This window comes from Ammospiza caudacuta, chromosome 4 (assembly GCF_027887145.1).
Source record: "Ammospiza caudacuta isolate bAmmCau1 chromosome 4, bAmmCau1.pri, whole genome shotgun sequence".
Taxonomy (NCBI): Eukaryota; Metazoa; Chordata; class Aves; order Passeriformes; family Passerellidae; genus Ammospiza; species Ammospiza caudacuta.
This window is the reverse complement of record NC_080596.1, coordinates 50,566,860-50,579,018: the sequence shown is the minus strand read 5'-3', so window position 1 is coordinate 50,579,018 and position 12,159 is coordinate 50,566,860. Positions and strand designations below refer to the sequence as shown.

The 12,159-nt window shown below is 45.8% G+C and overlaps 1 protein-coding gene across 1 annotated transcript in view; it reads right to left on the bottom strand.

Annotated features, from left to right (window-relative positions):
• KDR (kinase insert domain receptor) overlaps nt 1-10,264 on the bottom strand; it is a 30,538-nt gene extending 20,274 nt beyond the window's left edge. The window contains exons 1-12 of the mRNA XM_058804364.1: nt 10,047-10,264; nt 8,761-8,851; nt 8,070-8,266; nt 6,782-6,906; nt 6,327-6,495; nt 5,007-5,146; nt 4,639-4,807; nt 3,135-3,246; nt 2,879-3,042; nt 1,916-2,072; nt 708-828; nt 9-117 (exon numbers count right to left, since the gene is read on the bottom strand). Coding sequence (XP_058660347.1) covers nt 9-117; nt 708-828; nt 1,916-2,072; nt 2,879-3,042; nt 3,135-3,246; nt 4,639-4,807; nt 5,007-5,146; nt 6,327-6,495; nt 6,782-6,906; nt 8,070-8,266; nt 8,761-8,851; nt 10,047-10,098 — 1,606 coding nt within the window. The 5' untranslated portion in view covers nt 10,099-10,264. The remainder of the gene's footprint in view (nt 1-8; nt 118-707; nt 829-1,915; nt 2,073-2,878; nt 3,043-3,134; nt 3,247-4,638; nt 4,808-5,006; nt 5,147-6,326; nt 6,496-6,781; nt 6,907-8,069; nt 8,267-8,760; nt 8,852-10,046) is intronic.
• Between the last annotated feature and the right edge of the window lie 1,895 nt (nt 10,265-12,159).

Genomic DNA, 12,159 nt, shown 5'->3' with positions numbered 1-12,159 from the left:
GCACTTACTGGTCACATGGAAGGAGATCACTCTCTCACTTGACCCAGCCTTGTTCGTGGCCATACATCTGTACAAAGCAGATACATTTGCTGCTTGAATCACGAGGGTGCTCACAGTCTACAAGAGAACAATCAAGCAATTTCATACCACATCAGTGCTAAAGTAATGCCCAGACACCTCAACAGCTCAGCAAAGGGCTCTGCAGATATCTGCACAACCACAAATCCCTCCAAAGCACAAACCCATGGCATGGCAGAAGCGCCGTCCCCTTCTGAAGTTTACATTTTTGTCTCTAAGCGTGTAAAAATCAGGTAAAAGAAAATGGGAAGAAGCAGAAGATGGACTTAGACATATGTGTTAAAAAAGGGTGCACCCACAATTTTTTCTGCTTTTCAGTCTCTCCAATTTCTATTACAGTTAATTTGCAATATTAACTCATCTAACTTTACACCGCAAAAAGGTAGTTATTGAGATCTAAGTCATTTATATTCCTCAGTGGAGATTCACTTTGGTCAGTGTTCAAATGAACTGAAAGTGTGTATCTCTACCCCTTGGCTTCAGAAGGAGCTTGCCCATCTAGCTGAGAGTAGATCCCCAAGTTTTCCCTGAGGTGAAGAGAGTCTCATCTCTAGTGATGTATTTCCAGGCATGTGGACTGCTGAACAGGGTTAATCAACCCCAGCCAAGAGAAAAGAAAATGTGCTCACCTTTGTTTTCCCAGCAATAGTAACGACCCGGTGCTTAATTTCAACCTGATTCCCACCCTTTCTCTCGGAGATCGCTTTCCATTTCTTGCACGCATACGGATTAGCTCCGGAGCGAACTTTCCTGAAATGTAAGTAGAGACACATGCATTAGATAAGAGGAATATTTGCCCTTCCAGAGGGGTATTTTGGGTTCTACTTATAATATGAACTTATAAGTCAGATGCATCACTGGCCACAGCTTGCATCTATGAGGGAAGCATATGCTTCTGGAAATATTTCTATTAAATTTCACCCTATAACCTCCTGAGACCTTCATGCTCTTTAAAGCAAAGTATCCCCAAGCCTAAAGGTGAATTTCCTAATTAATCTGCCTGTGTCAGCTCAGTTGGGTGGCTGGAGCAAAGCAGCTATTCTGGGAACAAACCTCCATTCATAAGTGGATGATTCAAGTTGATTTAGTTCAAAGGAAGACAGAGAGACATAAAAATCGCTGAACTCCCTACAAGAATTTCTTAAGGACAGTAGCCATTGTGTAGGAAGCAACCAGGCACCAAAGGAAGAAACTAGTGGAATCATTTTAAAAACAACAACAGGAAAGAAGAATGCCTTTTTTTTACTCTGGACTTTTTTTTTGTTAAAGGAAATCTGGGCTTATGGCAGGTCCAGATAAGGGAAGCTGCGTGAATCTCAGTCAGGCACTCTCTCTATCATTCCCCAACATCAATCAGTGCACTTCCTCTGAGATACACTTTCACACAGATAAAGAGCCCCATCACACTCAGCACTTGAGCACAAGGGAAAAAAACACCACAAGGACGCATCATTAGCATAAACAGCAAATTTCCTCTGTTTGGGATGGAGTTTTGGGCCTGCAGCCCACAGGGGGATCTGAGGGAAGGGCGTGCAAACAGCTGCATTTGAGACCCCATGCAAGTCGAGATGCCCTTCCAGAGAGCACAAGAGCAACATGCCAGCACTGCTGGATCCTCTCTGCGGGTGGCCCTCGCCTCTGCCAACAGCAATGACCTTGGCAGAGCCTGCCTGCAGCAATCTGCAAATTAAGTACAACAACCTCTTTCTTCATTGGCCATTGAGTTTGCACTCTGTAATGAGCCTGGACGAGGGAGGCACTGGACAAACCCCAACCCAACCCAAATATCCCTCAAGACCTGCATAAGCTGCAGAAACAGCAGGGCCTTGGCACTCACTGGGGGCTGAAGGTGCACTCCTCCTCCAGCTGCCAGTGCCAGAGCACGGTGCTGGGCGGCGGCACGGCGTACACGGTGCAGGTCAGCGCTTGTGTCGAGCCGTACTTGTACGAGTCCACGGGCGCCATCAGAGCATTCTCACCGATCTGGGGGGGCACTGCAGGAGAGAGCAGCAGGTCACACCTCTTGCTGAAGGCTCCAGGGTGCATGCTTTAGACCCACGGTGACCAATTCACACCATGCCCCAATACCAGTGCAACACAGCATCTCCAAGGACATGTGGGGAAGCAGTGAGCCTGCCCAATGCTTTGAGGATCAGGATACTTAGGATCTCCTACAAAATCCCCCTTCAATAGTCCATGGTTTAAAATGCAGTTCCTGGACTCTCACCACCATTACCAGCCATTAAATGCACACTATTCCCCAGGCCTGATCCCACTGCACGTAGCCTTGCTGCCCTTTCCAAGACCTGCTGTCTTCAAAGCATAGGCTGTTTCCTGGGGAGCAGAAAGGAGGAGGCAGGGGAGGAGGAGGAAGGTTGTAGAGGACAGGACAGAAGAGGAGGGATAGCCTGTGTGGGGCAGGAAGGATGGGTGAGGCGGGACAGGGCCAGGATGGAGCGGGGTGGAGGAGGACTCCAGCAGCATAGCCAGCAAGAAGGGCAGGAAAAGAGCAGGACACAGAGGCAAAGAATAATATACAGAAAAAAAACCCAAAACAAAACAAAAAACCCCACCCCATACAAAGTATCATCACAACACCAGCACCCAGAGTCTGCAGCCTCTTGACTGACACATCCTAGAGCCAGGAGAGACCGGTCACCTCTGCCCTCCCAGGGCTGAGGCTCAAGGACTGCTCTTCTTCAGTACTTAAATCTTCATAGGTAGGGGATGAATTAAGCCTAAGGATGGTAATGTACCAAATCCACGCATAAAAGAAAGGCACCTCTGTTACCCCACTTACCATTTACCAGCAGGGTAAATGTGTGTCTTTTCTGCATCTTGTTAATGGGGTTTGTAAGGACAATCGTGTAATTCCCTGCGTCCTTTTCAGTTGCCTCAGTGATCACTAATGCGTAGCCAAGTTTTACTGTGTGATTTGCATTGATGGCTTTTCCATTTTTATACCTGAAGAAAATACAGAGCACTTTGAATATTTAATGATTTGCTTTAACTAAGAATTGCTCATTTTTTCAAACACACTATATCCCAATTCTTACCATTTAGCCTCTGGTGGAGGATATCCTTTAAACTTGACAGGAATTTTGACTGTGTCGCCTAGCCTTGTCTCAACAACATTCTCCATTTTCTCCAGGTGAATAAAAGGACTTTCTGAGGGGGAAAAAAGGAAGCAAACTAAACGGTCTTTTCTCATGGACCAAAGCAAAAGTGCTTTCCATGTGGGTCAGCACCTAACAAGATGACAAATAGGAGCTAGTGACAGGACTATGGGTCACTGGTCAGATGGCTCCATACTGGGCTCTGGAGAGATGCCACCATGAAAGCCTAGTCCGTTCCTTCACACAGAGGAACAGACCAGTTCCCTCACTGAGGAGCTCTGGAAAGAAGAGACAAGACTCAGCTCTCAGGATAGTATGCCAACTGTCAGACCTGTATATACATATATATATATACACATATCATAAAACTCTCTCAATATACTTATTCCAGGAAATTAGACTATTCAAAACTGCAGTGTGATAAAGTTAAATGCTCAAGTATGTATTTCAACCACTGCAGTCACACAGTACCTTCAAATTATTTACATTACTTGATATAAGTTATAAACTTGCATTCAGACAGAAGACAGTGATTAGCCTTTTGACTAAATTAGTCTTTTGACTAAGATTTAGGATGGTTTAGACTTAGTATCTGGTATACTCAGTTTAGCACATGATCTCATTTTGGCTGCTAAAGAGCAGAACAGAAAGAGACCAGGAGAAAATTCAGTATATCTTGAATCACTATGCCCACAATAAGTTTGAAAGTCTTTTGTTTTGTTTTAAAAGTGCCATGAATATTCTGGCCCCTGAAATCAGACCTCAGGAAAATTACTCTCCTTCAAAATATATATCTCTTTGTCTAACTTGGTGATTAAAAATGAGCCATTCTCATGCTGGTAATTTTTTCTATAAGCAAGTTAGCAGAGCTGGGGCTGTGCCCAAGAGGGGGGTGAGAAAAGGCTGTAGGATGTGGCCTCGTACTTATCTATTCACTTAGCCAAAGCTGTTTCCCTTGCATCATTTCCGTACCACCAAAACTCCATTTGATTCATCTATTCATAATACAAAAGCTGAAAGTTTTATTTTCTTAGCTTCATTCATGCTGACCCAGACTCTCATGTCACAGAGCCACCAAGATCCAGCCTAAGTTCACCAAGAGTGAGAACAGGCAGCCCTTGTACAAAGCCACCTACACAAACTGAGTTTTACAGGACCTTGAGGAGGTCAATGCAGAAGAGGGTCAAAGGCTTACATCACTTTATTTTACTGCCCACTTTCCAGTGGGATTCTACAGCTTTCAGTAAAATACAGCATCCTTTAAAATCTTATTATTAACTAAGGCTGTGGTATAAAAAACCCCCACACTAGTTGCAAGAGAAATACTGTAGCTGCAGTTTGGTTCATTTCTGTCATTTGGTTCATCATCAAGAGGCCTTCTGCATCCCAGTAATTAATCCCAAATCTGAAACAACAAACAGAACTGCAGTGGGAAATGTCATACCATGGATAAGGAAGTAACTGCTGTTTTTCATGTTCATGCGACCACTGGAGGCTGCACAAGTGTACCGACCATTGTCGCTTAAGGACACGCTGTCAATGGTGAGGGTGCTCACAAACTTCTTTATTTCTCCTGCAGTGGTTTTTACATCCCTAATAGTGGCACGCTTTTCCTGCAATAGACAAAAGACAGAGATGTTTGGAAATGCCATTGTTATTCCTTCTGTCACCCTTTGCACATTTGTATATACCAGAAATTTTGTTGCGTATCATCATCTTCTTTCTCAATGTTTTAAAGGGGGAAGTGACATTATGCCAAAATAAGTAAAATTGCTTTGTGAGGAAGGCACCCGTAAGTTAGTACGACTTTACCTTGATGGAAGGGTAGTCCCATTTAAAATCTATTCCCACATTCAGCTCTGTCCTTACAGTGCAATTGAGAACAAGTTTTTCTCCCACTGCCAGCTCTACTTCTTTGTGTGGGTTCATTGTCAGGTCATAAATTCGGTACCCTAGAGAAAAAGGCACACACGAAACGGGGGGGTAAGCAAATTTCCCAGGTGAATTCACCACAACTCCCACCAAAACCCCAGCTACAAAAGAGGCCCTCGATGCCCCAGTGCAGCACAACAATGGGTGTACAAAGGAGCCTGGAGAGAAGTGACGTGCCTGCCCTGAGCTGAGATCCGTGTCAGACAGTGACACAGCAGGATGTGTGCCCCTGATCAGAGCCCCTCCAGTGGTGGGAGCAAGCAAGGGACAGTGACTCATACAGCTCCTCTGCCTTAGACACCTCCTTCTCATCCTTGTGAGACCTAAACCAAGGGAGATTGTACACCCATTCCCAGCAGTAAGCAGGAACTTTATAGAGAATAATGGTAGTGCAGTAGCAAAATTATCCAAAGTTTACTTTGTGCAGTAAAATATTTCAAAACAGAACATTCTGAATGCAGAAATTCTACAGATATTCTGAAATTCCTCCAAATCAGAGTGAGGATTTGTGAATTGGGTGGAGAAGTAAAAGCCTTCTGCACAGAGTAAAGAGGGAAGGCTATGACTTCCTGACAAGCCAGGAGAGATTGCCTTGGTGCCATTTGGACATTTGAAATGGCCACTATGTCCTCAGCTGAAAAAGCTGCTGAGTTTCTGCTGCTAAGTTCAGGCTTAGGCCTCCACAGAATTATCACATTATTTCTGGGGTATGAGGAACAACTGACAAAATGTAGCAGGAAAGCATAAAACCCTGTGAGAGCAAGACACAGGTCTTTAGGGAGACAAGACAACCCAGCTCACAGCAAGATCTTCAGATCCACCCTTCCCTTGGTACCCACTCAGAGCAATTTCTTTTCATCTGTTGCTGATGGTTGCTTGCCTCTCATTTCCTTCCACTGTGACTGAGATTGTGGATAAGTGATTTTAGGGAAAAGGTTTGCGTTGTCAGAAAAAAAAAGTATTAAAATCCCTGGCATCAATGTAAAACACTAAAAATAGAAGCACTTATCCCAATGATCAACCAGAAAGAACACAATACATTGCATTTAAAAGAAAAGTGATATAAATCTCAACATCCATTTTGCATTAACTGCATTGTCAGTATTGAATAACCTAGCGTCCAACCAAATGTAATTGGTTCAGTATGCTGTAGAAAGCAAAAGAACATCGGTTACAGAGAAATAAAAACCTTTGGCTTACCTACAACTGCAACTATGTATATCATAGACTGGTAGCTTTCATCATCTATTTTAGCTTCGCAGAAGACCATGCCTGCATAGTTGATCAAATGACTGGGTATAGTGAAGCCTCTTTTATTATTCCACGAAATGGATTTACCATCAGGAACAAATATCTTTTCTGGATATTTCTGTTTGGAATATTGATAAAACACATAGTCAGAATTCAAAAATCGAACAACCCTGAATTTTTACCAGCATTTGCCACAACTGCAGGGCCCCCATTTCAACATTCTAGCTCAGGGAATTAGTACATGCTTTGAGAGTACAGGTACAGCACTCATCTTGTAATCACAGGCTATAAAACTCACAATGATGGAAAGGAGTTTTTAAGAAATGTATTTTTACTTCAAACAACATATTTATGCCAGAGTGACTTCAACAAACTCTTGAAAAAATAGAAGGCTTTTTCCTTACCGCATGTAGAGATACATTGAGATTTGACATGGTTCCAAGGCACGGCACTACCACAGTTTTGTTCTTAGTGATGTATACAATGCCAAGCTGATCACTAACTGAAGTCACAAATGGTGATCTGTAATCTAGAAAAATATTCAATCGATAAGTGGGTATTATTCATCACATGATTATGGAAACTGGAAACCTTTCCAGTTTTCTTATTTCCCTATTTTTTCACAAGTCAGTTGTACTATTATCCATGTCATAAAGCACTGAAATAATGAGACTAAATAGGGGAGGTACATGTCTTTATAGATACCCCACCCCCTAGATTTAGAATATAATTTTCTCAAAACAGTTATCAGCAGCAGAGTGCACTTTGGAGAATGGCTTCCTGCTACAGCAGTCCTTTTGTCGACAAAAAACTGATTTACCCTAGCGTGACTTTCCTTGCATAAGTATTCCAGGAAGTATCAGTTAAAAATTGTGACATGTTACATTGACTCCCCTGATGGCAGCATCCTTTTCAAAGTCAGAGCAGAACACCAAAAAAAAAAATAGCTCCATGACGCTATAAAACAAGCTAAGTCATGTACTTAATTACATCTCATTTCTCAAAATGCTAACTATAAGTTAACAATAAAGAGGAAACAGGATGCATATGGAAATGAGGGTGAAGCCATCAGTACAAAAAGGCAGATGCCTCAATGAGTGCACTTATTGAAGCTGAGTGTATAACTGGAGGCTTTGCAGTGTCTGTGACACTCAGCTGAAAACTGAGCTCTTACAGCCTACATAGATTTTACCACCAGAGTCAGCAAATGTGTGAAAGTTTATGTTTTGGGGTTTGGGTGGTTTTGGGGTTTTTTTAAATGGTATCAGTACAAATCATACACGAGATTGGATCTGTAATTTTTAACAAATATAAAACCTCTGCAATCCTCTCTCATATGAAACTCCTGCTGAGGTCAGTAATAGCTCTGCATGAGGACAGGCTCAGAGCTCAGCAGAGATATGTATGCTAAATTCTGGGTGGAATTTAGCTATGCTAAATTCTGGGTGGAGAACAGCAGACCATGTACTGCATATGGCAGGTCAGTTCAGAATCATAGGTATAAAGGATTTTATGCTGATGGCAACTAGCATACCTGAATTTAATTAGTCAACATGAAAACAAGAAAAATGTTCCATAGGATCAAATATTCTAGGATTAATAAATTTTACATCAAAACTGTTTTGAGACACTATATTCCTTTCTTCTCTTGACACTAGGGAAAAGACACCTGAGAGCAGTGTAAGCACTTACCTTGGACATAAACATAAATGGTTGTAGCTGCCTGGCTGTCCCTGTAAAGGCACTTGTAGTCCCCTGTGTCATTGCCAATGACTTTGCTCAGAGTAAGCGTCTTGCAGTAGGGGCCATCACTGCACTCTGTCACGGAGACACGCCGCTCAGCATTGCTCTGCTTGCTTGGCCATGACCACTCCAGCGGTCTCTGACCTCTGGGAAAGCAGATGTTAGAGCAGCAGACACTTGTGATGTGAGCCCCAGCCCCACCAGTCTCTGTGGCTGTGGAGAGGGACAGGCTTCACCCCATCACACACAGAGAGCATCAAACCATGTAGGACAAATTCACACACACAACCTACTGCCAACAGCTACACTGAAGCTACTTGAGGTTTACATTCTGCTGAATCTAAGTGACAAATCACCCAAAAGAGAGTGTTGAGAGTATGGCTCACCAGCACGATGCACAAGGACACAGCCAATGCTTCCTCCCACAGCCACCCTACACTCCCCAGCTCTCTCTGGCCGCAGCCCTCCCACATAATTTCTAAAACTCATTAGGGAAAAGTGAGGCACAAGGCCCAAAGGGAGTGGAGAGAAAAAAGGTGGCCTGACAGGAGAGAGAGATCACATCATGTGGGATTCTGTACAAAAGCTCACTACATAAATTACCAGTCATCAAAATCATGCTGAACAGACTTGTCCTTACCTGCAAGTAATATTTAGTGTGTTGTTTGCCATTATTGTGAGGACATCTTTTTGGATGTTAAGGCTTGGCTGATCCAGAGACATACATAAACCTGCAAAAACACGTATGAAACCTCTCTAATAAACCAAATAAACAAGTAAATGCTACTCAATCAGAAAAGTATTATATGCAGGAATATTCATCCGGATTTAAGTGGACACTTTCACATCATCTATTTAGCAGCGAAGGGTAAATCATGATTTTTCACACATCCCAAAAAGTTCAAAAATTCTGTCATAACAGGAAGCAAAGGCAGATGGTCAGGAGCTAGCTGCAGAGCACTACAATTCAGCAGCCAGGGTGGAGTTCCTGTTTTCTTGCATTGCCAACTTCAAGGTCTAACAAGAGGATGTGGGACATTGAAACGAAGTGAACCTTCATCTGATGATCTCACTCCCTTGGGGATTACCAGCTTTTCTTATAATAAATCGAATATACTTCTTTGAGACTACTGATCAATGAATTAAGCAAAGGAACTATTTTCACAGTTTGTCACAAATCTGAAATCCCATTAATTTATTTTATGCTGTGATTTCCTAAGTTTCTCTTTCCTCCTAAGAAGTTAGGCAAAACTGTGTTACTCCCGGACTATCGGCACAGCGGCTTGCATCGCACCCACCCGGAGCCACTGGCGCTGGTGAGGGCTGTGATTGCCCTCTGGGTGCCAGTGCTTGCTCTGAGACACCAGCCCAGCTTGTGTAACATTTGGGAGTACCACAGGGAGTACCACAGGGAAAGATTTTCACTCCTCCCTGGCTGCTGCCATCACCTTCGGGAGTCCCGGCTCCCCGGGCCGAGCCGCAGCCCCGGCCGTGACAGCCGGGCCAGAGACAGCGTGCCCGGAGCGGGACACTCCCCGTGTCGCCAGCGCTTCCCCGGGCTCTGATCACTCGCATTCCGAGCAGGTTCTTCCCATGACAGGTTTCCCGCGTTTGGCTCCAGGGACATTTTGCTCTCGGAAACGACAGCTGATGCCGGAGCCAAGCGGGCAGGACAGCGTGCCGCGGCAGGCAGCGCTCTCCGACGGCCAGCACCGGCCGGGCGGACAGGAGAGGCCGAGGGGACAGGACAAGAGGGCTCCGCAAGCCCGCAGCCACCGGCGCTCCGTCCCACCCGGGGACTCGCCCTGGCCCAGCCCCGACAGACCCATAGGAAACCCATAGCCGGCACCCGGGCATCCCCGCGTCCCTCTCCTCAGGGGCTGCCCGGCAGACCGGAGCGGGTACCGCGGGTACCCCGGGGCTTACCTGGAGCCAGGCACAGCAGCACCGCCAGCAGCCGCGCCGCGCCGGGCTCCATCCCGCTGCGGGGCTGCGGGCGCCGAGAGAACACTCTGCCCGACGGCAGCCGAGCCGTGCCGAGCCGAGCCGTGCCGAGCCGTGCCGAGCCGTGCCGTGCCGTGCCGAGCCGAGCCGAGCCGAGCCGAGCCGAGCCGAGCCGAGCCGAGGCGCTCCGCACGCCCCACACCGCCCGGCGGGGATGCGGGACCCCGGCGAACGGTGCCGCCCCTGTTGTGGCCGGGGCGGGCCCGGGGCCGAGCCCCCGCCCTCCCCAGCACGATCCCGCCCCCTTCCCGGCGCCAGGGCTCCCTGTGCATCCCGCCGGGATGCTCCCCTTCGGACGGGTGGCAGGAGCTCTCCCTGTCCCCTGATCGGCGGCAGGAGGGCCTCAGCAGTAAGATTCAGCGTCGTCTGGCGCTTCATCGTGCTTTTTTGGGGTTTCCTAAAATCCGCCCAACAGAAGCGATCCCAAAGGCCCGCCACATGAGGTACTGTCAGTGAGACACAGCCACGATCCTGCTGGCAGCGACTGCACCCCGGGTGTGGAGTGCCTGGCAGCGACAGCGCTGAGTTCACAGCGCGGAGTCCCCCAACCATGCAGCATGTACCCAGCCACCCCAACCGGCCACGTCCCGGCAATGGGATCCGACAAGTGCCTGACACAGCTGCCCTTCCCGCCTTTTTATCAAAATTATTAACTAGTGCCTGCTAAAGAGAAGTTTTGAGGTAGTCCTTTGGGAAAAATAAACACACATTAATAGTGGTGGTCATTAATGGTCATTAATGTGTTATCCATACGCACAATATAAATCCCATGGGCTAGATAGATCAGTAAAGAGAGGTATAAAGATAAACAGGTAGATAATCAGGTAGATAGAAATACACAGCTGGGTACATAACTATGCATGCCTATACATATGTGTACCTCCACGTGCCACCTTTTCCTCTTTCCCTGCAAATTGCATGGGAGCTTGTCCACAAATGACTAAGCTAATGGAGAAGTGATTTTATTTTGCATGCAATGCAATTCCAGCTCTTTTACTGTACTGGGGAAAGAGTGTAATTTCCTTTGAAATTACACCCCTGTTGCTCACAGAAAGATACAGGGAGTGGGAGAAGCCAAAGTTTTCCTAGAGATCAAATAAAATCCATGAAAAATCAAATAAGACTCATGTGATTCAAGTGGCAGCGAGTCAACACCATGCAAATAAAAACTGCACTTGCTATTCTTATGAGGTCTTAAACCAGAATATTGGCAGCCTTCATTCATACCCCCACCTCCATCACACTGTGGGTCAGGTCACCGGTATTGCTGGGTGATTTGGGGAACTCTGGCAGTGAGTTCAACTACTGACCTTGCTGAAACTAGGCTGCATGTAAGGGCTAGTGTGCTAGTGGCAGATAGTTAGTGAAAACCAAAGGTACCTGCTGCTAAAAAAAGCCAGTTTTATTTGTGGTGATGCTGGTTTTGTTTGGTTTGACTACAAAGAGAAAAAGAATTGATAAGGGTTGGGTGACCTGCAAGAAGTGTTTGCCTCAAAAGCACTTTGGGCAGTCAACAAAGAAAATTAAATTATAGGGGTAAGTTAAAAACTATTTACATGAAATAGTTACAGGGTCCATAGAAAACAGTAGAGTCACTGGCAGCTCGCTTTAATGCTTTCTGTATTTCTACAAAAGTTTCCAAAATGCAGCTGTAGAAAACATGCCCCTATATTTATTTTAACAAGTAACTTTTCTAAAATCTAGTCAGATGATGTGCAGCTACAGCTTGCTGCAATACCACTTGGGCTCTGTTTTCATGCACAGTCATTGCTATTAAGTGAGTGGTTTGGAAGGGGGAGCTGCATTCATTGTTGAAAATTATTGTGGTGCCTGAGCTTTATGGAAACAAATACCTACTGTTTGCTCTGAGCACATCTAAGCCAAGATAGATGAATGCTAGCCCTCTCCAGGCCCTTTGGCATTTGCCATGTCCCCGGCCCTGCAGGGTCCTGGAGAAGGGAAGGAGAGAGAGGGGCTGACCCCTCAGACACACAAACCTGGCGAGTGCACACATCGAACTGAGCAGCTGGCAGCA